Here is a 20,427-nt window from a genome sequence, read left to right as displayed (position 1 = left end):
ATGGGCTTCAGTAATAGAATAAGAGAGTATGTATATGGGTTAAAGTATTAGACCAGTATTAGACTATATAGTAAAAGTATTAGACCAAAAAAAAAAAGTATTAGACTATATGTTTCCATGCTTTCTCTTTGGTCCTTATTGTCTGTGAAATTAGACAATATTTGTTCTCTGTGCATAGAAGTCCTTGTCAGTATTTATAGTTTCTAAGTGGTCATTTTCTCCCTTGAGAGTTACCAAAATATCTAAAATATAAAATGTTATGGATTTTTAAAAATGCTATGGTGTAAATACCACAGGGGAGTTCCATTTTGTGAATATTGTGTCAGCATTTTTCTATTTTCATGTTATTTTTAATAAGAAATGATGACCATTTAAGTGAGTATAAATGCCAATCTGAAGAAAAAAAAGAAGAATCCTGAGTGTTTAATTGATGAATTAGGCAAATGACAAGTTGTGTGTGTGATTGCACTGAGGTGATGTGTAAGGTACACTGGGTTCCATCCTTCTATCCTTGCACAGGATCGTGACTGGAGTCTTGTGTGAATGCTGTCGGGGTCCTGCTCAGACACTCCTCACCTGGCTGCTGCTCCAATCCTGACCCTATGTGTTAGGAATATGGGCTCCCGGGTGCACAGCCATTCCCTCCTTCAGAGATTTGCCCTCAGCTGAGAGGGATCTGCTTTGCAAGGCGGTCTCAGGAACAGAGTGTGGACAACTCTTAGCCAGTGACAGACTCTTGGGAGAGACAAAAGGCTGCCAATGCTAAGGCAGGACTAAGTCTGATGCAGTTCATACTGAGGAGCCTGTTGTAATATATCTGAGGTCAGCTCAGACCTATGAAACAGACGCATCATTAAAGCAAAATGATTCACTCGTAGCCCTGAGGCTGTTGATAGTTTGCCAACACTATTTCAGGATTCACTCAGGAACTGGGTAGGGCAGGGTTTGTATGTCAAATATATCAGTGAATGTTATGTATTTGAAATATCTTCAATATAGATACTATCTTGAGATATTTGGTCTTTACAATGTGTAGTTGTATACTGGGCAGCTAGTATATGGAAATATGTATCCTTCCACTGAAATTAGACTTATATGTCAGCATTGAACACCTACAGTGATGGCTCTATCAGCTCCCGTGTGCTGGCACTAAATATTTAACCTCTTCCATTTGATATCTGTTCTCTTAATTATTGTTGTGAAACTGTATTTTTGTGAGATGTCATTTCCCATTATATTATTTTTTTGATGGTAATTATTACTTAGGATGCCATCTTCTTTTGTTTTGTAGAATCTATTTATTGTTATTTTACTTAATACCATTTTTCTCTAAGGAACACGTGCTTTTAAAAAAAAATTTAAAAATTAACATATAATGTATTATTTGCCCCAGGGGTACAGGTGTGTGAATTGTCAGGCTTACACACTTCACAGCACTGACCATAGCACATACCCTCCCCAATGTCCATAACCCCACCACCCTCTCCCTCCCCTCTACCCCCAGCAACCCTCAGTTTGTTTTGTGAGATTAAGAGTCTCTTATGGTTTGTCTCCCTCCTGATCCTATCTTGTTTCATTTTGTCCTTCCCTAACCCCCAAACGCCCCACTCTGCCTCTTAAATTCCTCGTATCAGGGAGATCATATAATTATCTTTCTCTGATTGACTTATTTCGCTCAGCATAATACCCTCTAGTTCCATCCACATCATTGCAAATAGCAAGATTTCATTTCTTGCTATGGCTACATAGTATTCCATTGTATATATGAACCACATCTTCTTTATCCATTCCTCTGTTGTTGGACATCTGGGCTTTTTCCATAGTTTGGCTATTGTGAACATTGCTGCTATAAACATTCGGGTGCACATGCCCCTTCGGATCACTACATTTGTATCTTTAGGGTAAATACCCAGTAGTGCAATTCCTGGGTCTTGGGGTAGCTCTATTTTCAACTTTTTGAGGAACCTCCATGCTGTTTTCCAGAATGGCTGCACCAGCTTGCATTCCCACCAACAGTGTAGGAGGGTTCCCCTTTCTTGGCATTCTCTTTTGTTGCATATTTAGACACTTTCAAATACCTTTATAATTAATTCTATCAAGAAATATTTGTGCATAATTTTTTATTCTGGGTAATACTGATCACAACTTTATAGAAAATCAGAGGACATATAAAATAGTGTGAACTCATCCTCTATACAGATCCTCTATACAGATCTATACATCCTCTATACAGATTTTAGATACATTTATTTTAGGCCAGTTTTGTACCAATTTCTTTCACACATCAATGGGTCTACTCTCATTCAGATTTTGAAACTCTCAGAAGAATTACAAATGTACTGTATGCTTAACTATTTGAACATAATAGAACTGAAATAGTCATTCTCTGATGTCTGTTTTGTTGGGATAGAGCTTCTTCAGTACTAATCAGTTGGATGACCATTGTCATCAGACTTGCCTTAGAGCTAGCCATGTGTTTGATCAGTGTGACTAATTCTGCAAGATAGCTCCAGAAAGTTGGTAATTAGTCTAATATCAATGGATGTCTGAGATTTTGCATAATATGGAAATAGCCTTTTCTTTATAACTTTTCTTCTAGTACTTAAAGGTTTCCATTATAGTGATTTGACCTACTTTACTTTGAGAATGTATCTGTCTTTATCTCTACGTATTTATATATTTAATTATTTTATCATAGGGAGTGATGTAAAGCATTATTCTTTGTAGATAGATTACACCACTAGATAACTTTTAAAATGACTAATCTGATTAGAATGTTGGTAGTGAAAAATCCTGCCTCTTTTAGGATTTCATGCCCTGTACTTGGTAATGTGTGAAACTGAAGTCTGCAGAAGGAAGAAGAAAGTCTTGGCCACTGGATTTCAGGGTTCTGATTTCAACAGATATACAGGGCCAATGAAGTTTTGGAGTTCCTGTTAAACTGGTATGGTAATTTCAAGCATCTTTAAGGAAAAGTTAAGCACTGTATTTGGATGGTAATTTTTTGGTTCTCTGTGATTATTAATTTTTTCCCTACCATATCAAAAAAGCAGTGCAACTTTCATAAATATGTTAAAGAGTCAGTTCTGTCAAAATGTTTGTGTACAGAGTAGTGGTGATATTTTGCATGTAATTGAATTCTTTGAATTAATACATTCTAGGTTTTCAATTCCTGTATCTGAATGCATTTTGAGATTATATTGTATTATATTCTATTGGACGTGAGGTGTGTGCAAATCCAATTATGTAGAATCACGAGATACATACTTGCAATAACATTTCTCCCTCTGTCTGCATCTCTTTCTGATTTTTTCTGATTGCCCTCCCTCTTTTTCCATCATCCCCATTCTTTCTGAAATGTATGTATATGTTTATAGTACTTTAGGTCTTATTAAGCTCAGACCGAAAGACCTTTTGTACCTATGACTGATTCAAAGACAATATCCGTTATTTCATTTTTCTTATACTAAATATTAATGATATAGTTTTTGTGATAATGTAGAACTGGATTAGGATAAACTATGTCAATTTTTAAATTTACTTAAATGTTTATTCTTCTTAAAATTTTTAATTTTTTATTATGTTATGTTAGTCACCATGCAGTATGTCATTAGTTTTTGATGCAGTACTCCATGATTCGTTGTTCATTATCATCCAGCACTTAATGAGCACATCATTCATTCAAGTAGTTACTGATAAAATCCTCTGATCCTACTTTAACATGAGAGATCCATCCCACCCCCGTCAACTATTTTTTTTTAAGATTTCTTTTTTTCTTTTTTAAAATTTCTTTTAAAATTGTTAAATACTTGGTCCTGACAGGAAACATGTGCTAACAGAGGATGGAACAGAAAAATGGAAGTTCTTTCACGGGGTTTATCCTGCTGGGGTTCTCTGACTGGCCTCAACTGGAGCTAGTCCTCTTTGTGGTCCTCCTGATCTTCTATCTGTTCACTCTGCTGGGAAACACCACCATCATTGCCTTGGCCCAACTCGACCCACATCTTCAGACTCCCATGTACTTTTTCCTCTCCAACCTAAGCTTTCTGGACCTGTGTTACACGACCAGCACTGTCCCTCAGCTCCTGGTTCATCTCAGGACAGCAGACAAGTCTATCTCGTTTGGTGGCTGTGTAGTTCAGCTGTTTGTTGCTCTAGGGTTGGGAGGAACAGAATGCATTCTGTTAGGGGTCATGGCATTTGACCGCTATGCAGCCATCTGCAAGCCCCTGCAGTACACCGTGATCATGCACCCCCGTCTCTGTGCCCTCATGGCTTCTGCATCGTGGTTCATTGGTTTTGGCAACTCCTCATTGCAGACAGTGCTCATCTTCATTGTACCACTTTGTGGGAGAAATAAAATAGACCACTTCTTTTGTGAGGTCCCCCCACTGCTCAAGCTTGCGTGTGTTGACACCACTGTGAATGAGTCTGAGGTCTTTTTTGTCGGTGTGATCATGCTCCTCATACCTTTGACATTAATCACAGTCTCCTATGGTCGGATTGTCAGGGCGGTCTTAAGAATAAAGTCATCTGCGGGGCAGAGGAAAGCGTTTGGCACGTGTGGGTCCCACATCACAGTGGTCTCCCTGTTCTATGGCACGGCCATCTATGCTTACCTCCAGCCCAGCAACAACCATTCTCAGGATCAGGGCAAGTTTGTTTCTCTGTTCTATGCCATCGTCACCCCCATGGTCAACCCTGTCATATATACACTGAGGAACAAGGATGTGACAGGGGCAATGAAGAAGGTGCTCTGCAGGGGCCATGACTCCAGATGACCGGGTGGGGAAGACCCTTTGATGGAGGACTTTGACTGCCAGGGTATTTAAGATGACTATGATCTTCCTGTGTCATCCAGAATTTCCTCTGACAACTCTCAAGGGAATTTCCTTACTTGATTCTTTTATACAAGTGAGTGCTCAAAATCTAAGCTCATAGATTCATGCAACCTCCAGAGATATGACCTAGTGTCCTAGAGCATCTGCATCATACTATTATTTTAAAAAGCACCACAAGTATTTCTTATTCCCCACCCCCATTTAGGAATGCTAGTCCATTTCTACTTAGAAGAAGATACTCAGGAACATACGTAGGAAATTAAGAATATGAACCACTAAAATCCTGTAAGAAATATTAACATTTTAGCATTTTCTAGCAATTTGTTGGAGGCATATAACTTTTTCTTGCATTGTGATCATGGTTCTATTATAAGGTCCATAGGTTGACTGTATCACAGCTTTTTCACAGAAGTAGGTGGGCATCTGTGAGAAAAAGAAATCCTTAGCTCTAAGAAAATCCTGCTAACATCATCCTCATAAAGTATATTTAAATCTTTTCTTCATCCCATTTAATAATTTCTTTGATCCAGGCATCACTGACCAATGCTTTTGTATCTCAAACCTGACAAAAGCCTCATACAGTTTGAATGCAAGGACATATTCTAAATATCTGGGAAATGACCTCTTATTCCCAGGAAATCCCATGTTCTCTGGAGCTTACCAGATTCACTAGGAGGAAATGTAAAGAAGAAATAAAATACATATTAATCATTAAACACGTCCATGTGTCTAAGCTTTACAAATAGCCATCTGAATTTGAACTAATGTCCTACGTTTCTGAATTAGGAGTAATGAGTATCAACATCCCAGAATAGTTGAATCTGACATTGTAAGCCCTTAGATCTTAACTCAAACTCAGTTTGCACATAAATGTGTTTGTGGTATGGATCTGGGTTTTTGTAGTATTGTCACAAACAGGGTATTTTCCCAGGGAAGTTGGAGCCAACAATGCTGTCTTCATAGGAATGTTTCTGATTTTTGGTAGTTTTTTCCAACATGTAGCCCAGTGCAGATAGATGTATTTGTGTCTTGGGGTGGACACATACACATAACAAATCTACTGTTCCCTATCCTGACAGCTAACCGGCCTCCCCAGGGCCTTGAACCCTGAGCTGGCCATGCTCATGCCCAGTGATCTTGCTGCAGAAACAGCATGTGGAGGCTGGAAATGACACCCAGGGGAGGTTATGACATGGTCAGGTTCTCTCTGTATCACTAAGAGCATCACAATATTCTTACTTGAAATCAATACCTGGGATGTATCTTGACACCATAGTGATGCTTCCTGTATGCCAGTAGGAAAACCGTTCTGTACACTGTTTATCCCGATGGTGACAAATTTCTCACTCTCCATTATGTTTCAACCACATCCTGACAGTTTTATCCAAATGGTCACATCAAAGTCCCTCAAATGAACCATCTTTGGTGCAAAACCCCTCAAGGTCTCATGATGTTACAGAGCCTATTTTACAAGGTGAACAAGTCCTTCTCTGCTCTTAAGGACACACGGAACCTGGGGCAAAATATTTATTTCCTTTAAGTGAATGTGTGAGTGGCATTTGGATGTTTACAACTCATGGAAATAAGTTATAGAGAACAAAGGTCTCTGGGATCCATGCCAAAATAAAAAAGAAATCATTTAAGAGACCAAACACAAGTTCAGGATTGTTTTGTGATATTTTTCTAAGGTTAGGAATCTGCTCCTCTTGGTGTCCATGCCTTGTCTGTAACAGAATCCAGGGTTGTATAAATTGTCACCAATATTATTTGGACCGTTTCCTTCTGCGCGTTCACCAGTAAGTGTGGCATGGCTGTGCACTTGTACCTGAGGCTTGGCTAAATTATTTATTCCATTGTGTTTAGTCCCTGGAGGTCAGGACCATCATGATGCTCTAGAGCAAGTCATGGGTTCTTCCGGCTCTTCTGCTTTCTGAGGAGCACAGGACACACACCATCGGCCCAGGTAGTGATGGCAGAGACCCAGAATGTCAGTCAGACTCACATGAAACACAATTTTTAACAGTAGGTGATTCATTACCAGTTAGCGAAGGATACAAAATAGCAGGAGTGCATGCAGGGGGCCCCAAAAGGTTAACTGACTGATCCATACAAATGCCCCACACTTGCTTCTTGTAAAAATTTAATTCTATTGGTTTACACTGTTGGTGGATTTATTTTAACTGTTTTGAACTGATTGAAATCTATGAGATCTTTAGGAAATGTAAGTTCTTTTGATTAGGAGCCATTTCTGAGAAAAATTAACCTCTTTTGAGAATGAAGTTGTTCAGTTGTTGACCTGTGTCTTTTGTCTCAATGAAGCATCCTGGACATTTCTAATGACTGGGTTATTTGGGATCCTTATGATCAATGGGATGTCGTGATCAGTTGTCAAAGCCTTTTGCAGGAGCTCCCCGTCCACTGCAACTGCTGACTCTGGTCGCTGATCATAAACAGTACTTACTGTGTATTTTTAAGTCCCTACTTCAGGCTTTTAGAGAAAGTGAAACATTTTTACAAGGCTGTTTTGGGAAAGCTTCTTTATTTATTTATGGAAATGAGAACTGTGTTTTCTGTATTTAAAGGAAGAATCTTGGCTACAATGTGTTGTTTTTTAGCATGAAACCATCCTCTTCCTTGATTCATTGCCTTTCTTGGAAAAACCATCCTGTACTTCCCAAATGATGTTTCTCCTCAAATTCCACCATAACATGTTACATTGTGGCTTGCATTTAGATTGAAGTAACATGCAAATTAATATATTATTACACACACACACAGATATGTACATGCACAAACATGGACTCCACCTGCAATCTCTTGTAAGTCAACCTCTTTTGTGAAGAATAGTATGACAAAGTATATTTCCTTTAGCTTGCACTACTTTGAAGTGACAGGATTATAAATGTTATATTTCCAAAGTGTTCCGAACTTTGTACAAATATACCCAAGTATGTGTGGTAACAGCTAATTCCTGCAGGTCACATTCCAAAGAAGGTGGTGGGGATATCTATTGTTGATAAAATCTACACAAGTAAAGAGCTGAATAGAACAAACCATACTCTTTTTGTTGTCATAGTAGATACACATAAGTTGAAAGTTTAGAAATGCCATTCTTTCATTCTCTGGATTTAAATTTCCATCAGAAATGTCAGGCTATGTTTGTACATAGGGTAACTCTAGAAATGTCTCATTTAGTAAATTTGTAGAGAGATTTTTTTAAAAGTTACTCTTATTTTTAAGATTTTATTTATTTATTGAGAGAGAGAGCACACATGAATGGGGAGGGGAGCAGCAGAGGGAGAGGGAGAAGCAGACTCCCCACTGAGCAGGGAGCACAATGTGGGGCTCCAACGCTGGACCTTGAGATCATGACCTGAGCCAAAGGCAGATGTTTAACTGACTGAGCCACCCAGTGGCAGGGAGGGGCAGAGAGTGAGAGAGAAACTTAAGCAGAGTCTGCCCTGAGCGTGGAGTGTGACTTGGGGCTTGATCTCAGTACCCTGAGAACACAACCTGAGCCCAAACCAGGAGTCTGACTCTCAAACAACTGTGCCACCCAGGCGCCCCCGTAGGGAGATTTTTGCATTAAATAGCAGGAAAAATCTGACCTTAGGAGAGGAATAAGAAGTGGGATGAAAAAATTGAATGATATCTCTTGTATTTATTTATTTTCTTCCCAGATATACTAAGATAGAACTGACATGTAGTATTAAGCAAATTTTAGGAGTAGAAAATGTGAATATCTACATATAACAAAACTGTTACCACCCTAGGGTTAGTCAAACCTCCATCTCATCACATAATTACCCTTTCTTCTTTGTGGTGAGAATGATTAAGATCTACTCTCAGCCACTTTCAAGTCTGTAATAGAATCATAGTAACTCTGTGCACCACGGACCATGCGGTGCATTAGCTCAGGACTTTCATGTGATAAGTGGTAGTCGGTTCCCTTTGCCCAACATCTCCCACTTCTCCTCCCCTTACCCCTGGTAACCACATTTCTACTCTCTGGACCTACTGGTTCAGCTTTTCTGGATCCCACAGTTGTGTGGATCACAGAGTGTTTGTCTTGCTCTTCCGACTTGTTTCACCTACCAGTACTGCCCTCAAGGTGCATCCGTGTGGTCACAAATGGCAGGATTTCCTTCCTTCTCCTGGATGAATAATATTGCTTTAGATACTTAAGCCACATCCTCTTTCTCCGTTCATCTGTGTGGACACTTAGGTCTTTTCCACATTTGGCCATTGTGAATAGTGCTGCAATGAATATGGGAGGGCATACATATCTATGATATCGGGATTTCATTTCCTTTAGGTGGGTACCTAGAAGTTGGTTGCTGCATACAATAGCAGTTACATTGTTAATTTTTTGAGGAACCTCCTTAGGGCTTTCCATGGAGACTGTATCAGTTTACATTCCCATCAACTGTGCAGGAGTGTTCCCTAACTATCTTCTGTTATTGTAGGTCTTTTTTATGACAGCCATTCTAACAGGTGTGAATGATATTTGATTGTGGTTTTGGTTTGCATTTTCTGATGATTAGTGATTTGGAATACCTTTCATGTATCTATTTGGCGTTTGTATGTCTTCGGGAAAATAGCCATTCAATACCTCTTTCCTTTTGAAAAAATGGAATTGTTGTTTTTTATGCCACTGAGTTGCATGCATGAGTTTCTTATCTATTTTAGATATTAACCCCTTATCAGGTAGAAGATGTGTAAGTATTTCTCCCATTCTATAGGTTGACTTTTCATTTTGTTGACTGTTTCTTTTGCAGTGCAGGAAGTTTTTGGATGGATGTTTCACTGATGAATGCTTTGCTTTTGTTGCTGGTGCTTTTGAAGTCATATTCAGGCTGGATCAGAAAGAGTGGGCCCGTTTGTAGATAGGATGATGCTAGACCAGTCTCATTGGGTAAATGTGAACATGTCCAATGTCATGAATCTTCTCTTCTGTGTTGTCTTCTAGGAGTTTTGCAACTTCAGCTCTTCTATTTACATCTCAATCCACTGCAAGTTAATTTTCGAGGCGTATAATAGAGTGCTACAATTTCATTTCTCTGCATGTACTTACCCATTTTTTTTTTTTTTCAGGAGCATTTTTTAAGAAGACTGTGTATCCCCATGAACATTCTTGATTCTGTTGTCAAATGTTAGTTGTCTGTCTGTGGGTGGGTTTATGCCTGAGCTCTTCATCAGTTCCTTTGCTGTATGTGTGTTTCTTCTGCCAGTACCATACTGTCTTCATCACTAGAGCTTTAAAATGTAGTTTGAGTCAGGATGTGGGATGCCTCCTGCTTTGTTCTTCTCAGTCGTGGTGGCTTTGGCAATTGGGAATTTTGTAGTTCCATACAGATTTTATGATTTTTTTTTCTCCATCTGTGAAAAATGCCAATCAAATGTTGATAGGGATTTCATTGAATCTGTAATGGTTTTAAGTAGTGTGGACATTTTAGCCTTTTTAATTCCCTTAATTCATGAACACTAGATATTTTAATTCTTCTGTTTCTTTCATGAATATCTTGTAGTTTGAAGTGTACAGATCTTTTGCCTCCTTGGATCAGTTTATTCCTTAATGTTTTATTGGTTTATATGCTGTTGTGAATGAGATAAAAAATCCTTTCACCTATTTTGTTGTTATCATATAGAAAGGCAACTCATTTCTGTATGTTGAGTTTCTGTTTATAACTTTACTAAACTTGTTGATAAGTTCTAACAGTTTTTTGGTGGTGTCTAGAATTTTTCTGTATATGAGATTGTATCATTTCCAAACAAAGATGATTATACTTAAAAAAAAAATTGGTTGCCATTTTATTTCTTTTTTTGCCAGATTGCCAAGGATAGGATTTCCAGTCTATGTTCTTTTTTTTTTTTTTAAGATTTTATTTATTTATTTGACAAACAGAGATTATAAGTAGGCAGAGAGGCAGGCAGAGAGAAAGAAGGGGGAAGCAGGCTCCTTGCCGAGCAGAGAGCCTGACGCGGGGCTCGATCCTAGGACCCTGGGATCATGACCTGAGCCAAAGGCAGCGGCTTTAACCCACTGAGCCACCCAGATGCCCTGGTTTTTCCTTTAAAAAAAAAATTATTTATTTATTTATATTATTATGGTCAATTACCCAACATATAGTACTTCATTAATTTTTGATGTAGTATTCAGCGGTTCATTAGTTGTGTGTAACACACAGTGCTCATCACAGCGTGTGCCCTCCTTAATACCCATCACCTAATTTCTCCATCCTTGCAGCCCCTTCCCTCTGTAACCATCAGTTTGTTTCCCAGAGTCCAGAGTCTCTCATGGTTTGTTTCCATCTCTGATTTCTTCCCATTCAGTTTTCCCTCCCTTTCCCTAGGGTACTCTGCTTTATTCCTTATGTCCCACATATGAGTGAAACCATGTGATAATTGTCTTTCTCTGCTTGACTTATTTCACTTAGCATAATCCCCTCCAGTCCCATCCACGTTAATGCAAGTAGTAGGTATTCATCCTTTCCAATGGCTGAGTAACTGTCCATTGACTATATGAGCCACATCTTCTTTACCCATTCATCTGTTGAGGGACATCTCAGCCCCTTCCACAGTTTGTTACTGCGGATGTTGCTGCTATGACACTGGGGTGCACGTGCCCCACTGTTTCCTCTACAACTGTATCTGGGTAAATACCTAGTAGTGCAATTGCTGGGTCTTAATGTAGCTTTTTTTCAACGTCTTGAGGAAACTCCATACTGTTTTCCAGAGTGGCTATACCAGCTTGCATTCCCATCAGCAGTAGAAGAGGGTTCCCCTTTCTCCATATTCTTGTCAATTTTTTGTTTTCTGTCTTGTTAATTTTTGCCATTCTGACTGGCATAAGGTGGTATCTCATTATGGTTTTGATTTGTATTTCCCTGATGGCTAGTGATGTTCAACACGTTTTCATGTGTCTGTTGGCCATTTGTATGTTTTCTTTGGAGAAGTGTCTGTTCATGTTTTCTTCCCATTTCTTGACGAGATTATTTGTTTTTTAGGTGTTGAATTTGCAAAGTTCTTGCAAAGTTCAGCCCTCGATCTGTAATGTCATTTGCAAATATCTTCTCCCATTCCGTGGGTTTTCCCTTTGTTTTGTTGACTGTCTCCTTTGCTGTGCAGAAGCTTTTGATCTTGATGAAGTCCGAAAAGTTCATTTTTGCTTTTGTTTCCCTTGCTTGTATTTTAACTTTTTAAAAGATTCTATTTATTTATTTAACAGAGAGAGAAAGAGAGAGAGAGAGAGCACAAGCAGGGGGAGCAGCAGTCAGAGGGAGAAGCAGGCTCCCTTCTGAGCAAGGAGCCTGATGTGGCACTTGATGAGAGGGCCCTGGGATCATGACCTGAACCAAAGGCAGATGCTTAACTAACTGAGCCATCCAGACATCCCTTCCATTGCCTTTAGAGACGTGTCTTGCAAGAAGTTGCTGTGGTCCATGTTGAAGAGTTTACTGCCTATGTTCTTCTCTAGGATTTTGATAGATTCCTGTCTTACATGGAGGCCTTTCATCCAGTTTGAATTTATCTTTGTGTGTGGTGTAAGGTAGTGGTTCAATTTCATTCTTCTGCATGTGCTTGTCAGTTTTCCCAGAACCATTTATTGAAGAGACTATCTTTTTTCCATTGGATATTCTTTCCTGATTTGTCGAAGATTAGTTGACCATAGAGTTGAGGGTCCATATCTAGTTTTCCTATTCTATACCATTGGTCTATGTGTCTGTTTTTGTGCCAGTACCATGCTGTCTTGATGATCACAGCTTTGTAATATAGCTGGAAGTCAGGCATTGTGATGCCCCCAGGTTTGGTTTTCTTTTTCAACATGTCCCCTAGCTATTTAGGGTTTTTTTTCTGGTTCCATACAAATTTTAGGGTTATTTGTTTCAGCTCTGTGAGAAATGTCCATGGTATTTTGATAGGGATTCGATTGAAAATGTAGAGTTCTCCGGGCAACATAGACATTTTCACAATATTTGTTCTTCCAATTCCTGAGCATGGAATATTTTTCCATTTCTTTTTATCTTCCTGCATTTCGTTCATGAGTGTTCTATAGTTTCTAGAGTATAGAGCCTTTACTCCTTTGGTTAGGTTTATTTCTAGCTATCTCTTGGTTTTTGGTGCTATTGTGAATGGAATCAATTACTTAATTTCTCTTTCTTCATTTACATTGTCAGTTGTTTGTGTGTATTGATTTTGTATCCTGTGACAATGCTGAATTGCGGTATGAATTCTAGCCATTTGGGGCTGGAGATTTTTGGATTTTCCATGTAAAGTAACATGTCATCTGTGAGGCGAGAGAATTTGACTTCTTCTTTGCCAATATGGATGCCTTTTATTTCTTTTTGTTGTCTGCTGAGGCTAGGACTTCTAGTACTGTGTTGAGCAAAGTGGTGAGAGTGGGCATCCCTGTCGTGTTCCTGACCAGAAGGGAAAGCTCCCATTTTTTCCCCATTGGGAATGATAATAGCTGTGGGCCTTTCTTAGAAGGCTTTTGTGATGTTGAGGTATGGTCCCTCTATCCCTATACTCTGAAGAGTTTTAATCAGAACAGGTGTTGTATTTTGTCAAATACTTTTTCTGCATCAATTGAAAGGATCATATGGTTCTTGTTTCTTCTTTTTTTTTAATATGCTCTATCACTTTGATTGATTTCTGAGTGTTGAACATCCCTTGCATCCGAGGAATTCATCCCACCTGGTCATGGTGAATAATCTTTTTAATGTACTGTTGGATCCTATTAGCTAGGATCTTGTTGAGCATTTTGGAATCCATGTTCATCAGGGATATTGGTCTGTAAGTCTCCGTTTTTTAAAAAAATGTATTCTCTCTCTTTTTTTTTAATGAACATACAATGTATTTGTTTCAGGGGTACAGGTCTGTGATTCATCAGTCTTGCATAATTCACAGTGCTCACTATAGCACATACTCTCCCCAATGTCCATGTCTATAAATCTTCTTTCTGAATGGGTCTTTGTCTTGTTTTGGGATCATAGAACGAGCTTGGGAGTTTTCCTTCCATTTCTATTTTTTGAAACAGCTTCAGTGGAATAGGTATCATGTCTTCTTTCAATGTTTGGTAGAATTCCCCTGGGAGGCCATGTGGCCCAGGAATCTTGTTTTTGGGGAGGTTTTTGATTACTGTTTCAATTTCCTTGCTGGTTATTGGTCTGTTCGGATTGTCTATTACTTCCTGTTTTGGTAGTTTATATGTTTCCAGGAATGCACCCATTTCTTCCAGATTGCTTACTTTGTTGTTATAGTTGCTGGTAATAATTTCTAATAATTCTTTCTATTTCCTTAGCATTAGTCATGATCTCTCCCCTTTCATTCATAATTTTATTGATTTGATCCTTTCTCTTTTCTTTTGCATAAGTCTGGCCAGAGGTTTATCAATCTTATTAATTCTTTCATGGAACTAGCTTCTAGTTTTGTTGGTATGTTCTACTGCTTTTCTGAGTTTTGTTTCCTTGATTTCTGCTCTAATCTTTATTAATTTTCTTCTCCTCCTTGGTTTAGGCTTTAATTGGTGGTCCCCCCCACCCCCACCTTGTCCTTCAGGTGTAAGGTTAAAATTTGGAGAGAGGCTTGGATGGTTCTGTACTTCCCTCTGAGGACCTCCTTTGCAGTATCTCATAGTTTTTTTTTTTTTTTAATTTCTTTTCAATGTAACAATATTCATTGTTTTTGCACCACACCCAGTGCTCCATGTAATCCGTGCCCTCCCCAATACCTACCACCTGGTTCCCCCAACCTCCCACCCCCCGCCCCTTCAAAACCCTCAGGTTGTTTTTCAGTGTCAATAGCCTCTCATGGTTCACCTCCCCTTCCAATTTCCCTCAACTCCTTTCTCCTCTCCATCTCCCTATGTCCTCTGTGTTATTTGTTATGCTCCGCAAATAAGTGAAACCATATGATAATTGACTCTCTCTGCTTGACTTATTTCACTCAGCATAATCTCTTCCAGTCCCGTCCATGTTGCTACAAAAGTTGGGTATTCATCCTTTCTGATGGAGGCATAATACTCCATAGTGTATATGGACCACATCTTCCTTATCCATTCCTCCGTTGAAGGGCATATTGGTTCTTTCCCCAGTTTGGAGACCGTGGCCATTGCTGCTATAAACATTGGGGTACAGATGGCCCTTCTTTTCACTACATCTGTGTCTTGGGGGTAAATACCCTGTGGTGAAATTGCAGGGTCATAGGGAAGCTCTATTTTTTGAACCGATGTGTTTTCATTTTCATAGTTTCCATGAACTGTTTAAGTTCTTTAATTTCCTGGTTGACGCACTTATTCTTTAGCAGGGTGCTATTTAACTTCCATATGTTTATGTTCCTACCAAATTTCTTCTTGTGGTTGAGTTCAAGTTTCAAAGCGTTGTGGTCTGAAAATATGCAGGGAATAATCTCAGTCTTTCGGCATTCCCTGACACCTGGTTTGTGAACCAGCATGTGATCTATTCTGGAGAATAGTCCATGTGCACTCAGGAAGGATGAGTATTCTGTTGTTTTAGGATGGAATGTTCTGTATATATCTACGACGTCCATCTGGTCCAATATGTCATTCAAAACTCTTGTTTCTTTGTTGATCTTCTTAGATGACCTGTCCATTACTGTGAGTGGAGTGTTGACATCTCCTATGATTAATGTAGGAGAATCAGTATGGTTCTTTATTTTGCTTATTAATTGGTTTATATAATTGGCTTCTACCATGTTGGGGGCACAGATATTTACAATTGTTAGATCTTCTATTTGGGTAGACCTTTAAGTATGATATAGTGTCGCTGTGTATCTCTTACTATAGTCTTTGGTTTAAGATCTAATTTGTGTGATATGAGGAATGCTACCTCAGCTTTCTTTGGAGGTCGATTAGCATGGTAAATGGTTCCCCATCCCCTCACTTCCAATCTGGAGGTGTCTTTAGGTTCAAAGTGAGTCTCATGTAGATCCATATGATTGGGTCTTGCTTTTTTTTTTTTAAACTTTTTATTTCTTTTCAGCATAACAGTATTCATTGTTTTTTCACCACACCCAGTGGGTCTTGCTTTTTTGTCCAATTTGAAACCCTGTGTCTTTTTTTGGGAGCATTCACACCATGTACATTGAGAGTAACTTGAAAGATATGAATTTAGTGCCATTGTATTTCCTTTAATGTCTCTGTTTCTGGAGATTGTGATGAGCATTGGGTGTTACATGCAACTAATGAATCACTGAACACTACATCAAACACTAATGATATGTTGGAAACTGAGCATAATAAAAAATTTAAAAAAAATAAAGAGATTGTTGGTGAGTTGGGAGAGAGGCAGAGGGAGACAGAGAGGGGAAGCAGACTCCCCTTTGGGTAGGAGGTCTATGCCTAAATTTGGCTCCATTCCAACACCCTAGGATCATGTCCTGAGCTGAAACTGAGTGTGAAGCTTAAGGGACTAAATCACACTGGGGCCCCACATACTTATATTTAAAATTAAGTAACGGAATGGATTCCTTTTTAAAAATTAAATTACAATGTATTATTTGTTTTAGGGGTACAGCTACTGAATGGTTCTTAATTATATATGTAAATATTTTGGATAATTATGTTGAAAAGTCTTATGTGTTTTGTAAAACATGTAGGTCATTCACAAATGAGAACCAAAGGAATTATTTGTCCTCTGTGAAATAATGTGAAATAATAAAAGAGACAGATGAGGTCTCCTGTGGTGTGATCCTTGATCATCATTCTCCCTGAGGACGGCCACCTCTGGACAGCTCAGTGACAAGGGGCTCATTAACAGTGTGGGGCATTTGCTCCCCAGAGACGTCAGCCAGGGAAACACATTTGGTTCTCAGTGCCAGCCCAGCCCAGTCATAGCTGAGTGTCACAGCACCTTCTCCTGTGCTCATAAGGGTCTCCCTGTCATACAGCCAGGTCACTGCTTTTGGGAAACCAAGGTGGAGTTTGCAATTGTCTTCATCTCCTACCTCCTAGAGACAAAGTGCAGATCTCTGTTCACCTAAAGATACATGAGGTTACAATGAGAAAACATCCTTCTGCGTAGGAAAAATTTATGGATAAGCCAGTGCTGGTGTAGTCAACTGTTGCATTTACTGCACACAACTGATTCTGCATGTCCAAGTGCCAATCCGTAATACTGTCTTTAGGCAGTGACTTGGAAAGGAGGTAGGGAAATAGTTTTGAACCCACAGAGAGAGTGAGCAAAGGTGAGTGGAATGGAATCAGTCTGTGTGTTGCTTTAGGAATTGACAAGTTAATTTTCAGTTGCAATTGTTCTTGAAACAGAAGAGCTGTTGCTTATATGTTCCACTGCCTAAAGGAACAGCCTATGGCAATTCACCAAATATAAGAAGTAAATGTACTTGTTCATTATAGACTCCACCAAGTCGTTCTTAGACATTTCGTTCTACTGCACTACATTCATTATCCCTGAGTATGCAAATTTGGGAAATACTTAAATATGCATATATAGTGGTAGTACAATGTGACCTTCAGTAATAGAACAAGAGAATATGCAGAAGTGTAAAAATAGTAGAACATATACATCCATGCTCTCTTTATGGTCCTTATTGTTTGTCAAATTAGACAGTATTTATTCTATATGCATAAAGCTCATTGTCATTATTTATAGTTCCAAAATGGTCATTTTCTCCCTTCAGAGTTTCTAAAATACCTAAAATATGTACAGAGTTTTAAGAATGCTATATTGAAGATCACAACAGGGGAGTTGCATTTTGTGGATATTGTGTCAGTGCATCTCTACTGGGACACTGGGTTTCGTCCTTCTATCCCTGCACAGCATCGTGACTGGAGTCTTGTGTGAATGCTGTCGGGGTCCTGCTCAGACACTCCTCACCTGGCTGCTGCTCCCATCCTGACCCTATGTGTTAGGAATATGGGCTGCCGGGTGCACAGCCATTCCCTCCTTCAGAGATTTGCCCTCAGCTGAGAGGGAGCCGCTTTGCCAGGGGGTCTCGGGAACACATTTGGGGCAGCTCACAGCCGGTGACAGACTCATGGGAAAGACAAAAGGCTGCCAATGTCAAGGCAGGACTAAGTCTGATGCAATGCATGCCCCAGAACTGTGCTGTTCAATCCTGGAGTTGTAGTCACAGGAAGTCATTTAAATTTGAATTAATTAAAATTCAATAGAATACAAAATTCCATTTCTCAGTGAGGCCACTTAAATGCTCAGGTAGTGACATGTGGATAGTGGCTATTGCATTAGACAGGGAGGGCTGAGTATTTCCACCAGCACAGATGGATACTCGTATGGGAGACTTGTGTCCAGCTTCTTACGGGATCAGGCTCATTCCGTATTCCATTTGAGACCACGTCTTTCCTTATCCATGTTCTCTGCTCTGTTTTGCTTCCCTCATCCCCTTAATCCTGAGAACGTTCCCTGAACAAACCACGTGCAGTGGAAATCCTGCTTGATCCTCTGCTCCCATGGAACCTGGTGGAAACACCGTCCATGTTCATGCGACCTGTCATTTCCAGTGTTGTGATAGCTGCCTTCCCCTCACTAGCTCATCCTGCATTGCCCGTGGGAACCTGTTGTAGTATATGTGGGGTCAGCTCAGAGCTAAGAGACAAACACATTATTAAAGCAATAGTGATTCACTCCTACCACTGCCAACACTATTTCAGGATTCATTCAGGAACTGGATAGGGCAGAGTTTGTACGTCAGTTATGTCGTTGACTGTTATATACTTGAAATATCTTCAATACAGACACTTTGTATGTATTGTACATATGCAGTTTGCATGCTGAGCAGCTAGTTCTATGGAAGTATGTATTTTTCCACTTAAACTTTTAGGGTTGTACTTCAGTATTGAACCTTTATGGTAATTGCTCTGTTAGCTTACGTATCCTGGTACTAAACATTTAGTCTGTTTCATTTGATGCCCGTTGTCTTCATTATTATTGTAGAATTGTGTTCTTGTGCTCTCCCTCTTTTTCCCTCATCCCCATTCTTTCTAAAATGTATCTATATACTTATAGTACTTTAAGTCTTAAGCTCAGACTGAAAGACCTTTTGTACCTATGACTGATGCAAGCACAAGGGCCATTATTTCATTTTTCTTATACCAAATATTAATGCAATGTGGAACTGTACTGGCATAAAGAGCACATCATTGATTCACATAGTTACTGATAAAATCCTATGCCCTGTCTTTAACATGAGAGATCCACCCACCCCAGTCAACTATTTTTTTTTTTTTAAGATTTCTTTTAAACATTGCTAAATACTTGGTCATGACAGGAAACGTGTGCTAACAGAGGATGGAACAGAAGAATGGCAGTTCTTTCACGGGGTTTATCCTGCTGGGGTTCTCTGACCGGCCTCAACTGGAGCTAGTCCTCTTTGTGGTCCTCCTGATCTTCTATCTGTTCACTCTGCTGGGAAACGCCATCATCATTGCTTTGGCCCACCTCGACCCACATCTACATACTCCCATGTATTTTTTCCTCTCCAACCTAAGCTTTCTGGACCTGTGTTACACGACCAGCACTGTCCCTCAGCTCCTGGTTCATCTCCGGACAGCAGACAAGTCTATCTCGTTTGGTGGCTGTGTGGCTCAGCTCTTCATCTCTCTAGGGCTGGGATGCACGGAATGCATTCTGTTAGGGGTCATGGCGCTTGACCGCTATGCAGCCATCTGCAAGCCCCTGCAGTACACCGTGATCATGCACCCCCGTCTCTGTGCCCTCATGGCTTCTGCATCGTGGTTCTTTGGTTTTGCCAACTCCTCATTGCAAACAACGCTCATCTTCATTGTACCACTTTGTGGGAGAAATAAAATAGACCACTTCCTTTGTGAGGTCCCCCCACTGCTCAAGCTTGCCTGTGTTGACACCACTGTGAATGAGTCTGTGCTCTTCTTTGTCGGTGTGGTCATTCTCCTCATACCTGTGGCATTAATCACAGTCTCCTATGGTCGGATCGTCAGGGCGGTCTTAAGAATAAAGTCATCTGCAGGGCAGAGGAAAGCGTTTGGCACGTGTGGGTCCCACATCACAGTGGTCTCCCTGTTCTATGGCACGGCCATCTATGCTTACCTCCAGCCCAGCAACAACTACTCCCAGGATCAGGGCAAGATTGTTTCTCTGTTCTACACCATCGTCACCCCCATGGTCAACCCCGTCATATATACACTGAGGAACAAGGATGTGATGGAAGCAATGAAGAAGGTGCTTTGTAGTGACAAGGAGTCCAGATGACTGGGTGGGGAAAACCCTTTGATGGAAGACTATGGCTGCCAAAGAGTTTAAGAGGATTGTGTCCTCCTCCTTTCATCCAAAATTTCCTGTGACATCTCTCAAGGGTATTTCCTTACCTGTTTCTTTAATGCATTTCAGTGCTCAAAATCCAAGTTCATGGGTTCATGAAGCCTCCAGAGTTGCTCCTAGAGAATCTGCTTCATATTTCATTTTAAAAAGCTCCACAGGTTTTTCATATTCCCCCCTCACTTGGGAACACTATCCGTTCCTTTGTGCAAGAAGACATGCACATACCATTAAGTCATAGGGAAAATAAGAATATGAATGACTCAAACACTGTAGGAAATATTAAAATTTTA

General features: G+C 39.8%; 1 protein-coding gene and 1 pseudogene across 2 annotated transcripts; both read left to right on the top strand.

Annotated features, from left to right (window-relative positions):
• Positions 1–3,842: 3,842 nt before the first annotated feature.
• LOC308344453 (putative olfactory receptor 2B8) lies at positions 3,843–4,781 on the top strand (the record flags this gene model as incomplete). The annotated part of the gene is made up of 1 exon (XM_080805994.1): positions 3,843–4,781. The coding sequence occupies one exon, from the start codon at positions 3,843–3,845 to the stop codon at positions 4,779–4,781; it is 939 nt and encodes a 312-aa protein (XP_080662120.1).
• A 14,348-nt stretch (positions 4,782–19,129) lies between these two features.
• On the top strand, positions 19,130–20,049 carry LOC308344845 (putative olfactory receptor 2B8; annotated as a pseudogene). The gene has a single exon. The product of its transcript is annotated as a putative olfactory receptor 2B8 (transcript).
• The last annotated feature ends 378 nt before the right edge of the window (positions 20,050–20,427 follow it).

The sequence above is a fragment of the Martes martes genome (assembly GCF_963455335.1).
Source record: "Martes martes genome assembly, chromosome: 6".
Classification (NCBI taxonomy): domain Eukaryota; kingdom Metazoa; phylum Chordata; class Mammalia; order Carnivora; family Mustelidae; genus Martes; species Martes martes.
This window is presented reverse-complemented; position numbering and strand designations above follow the sequence as displayed.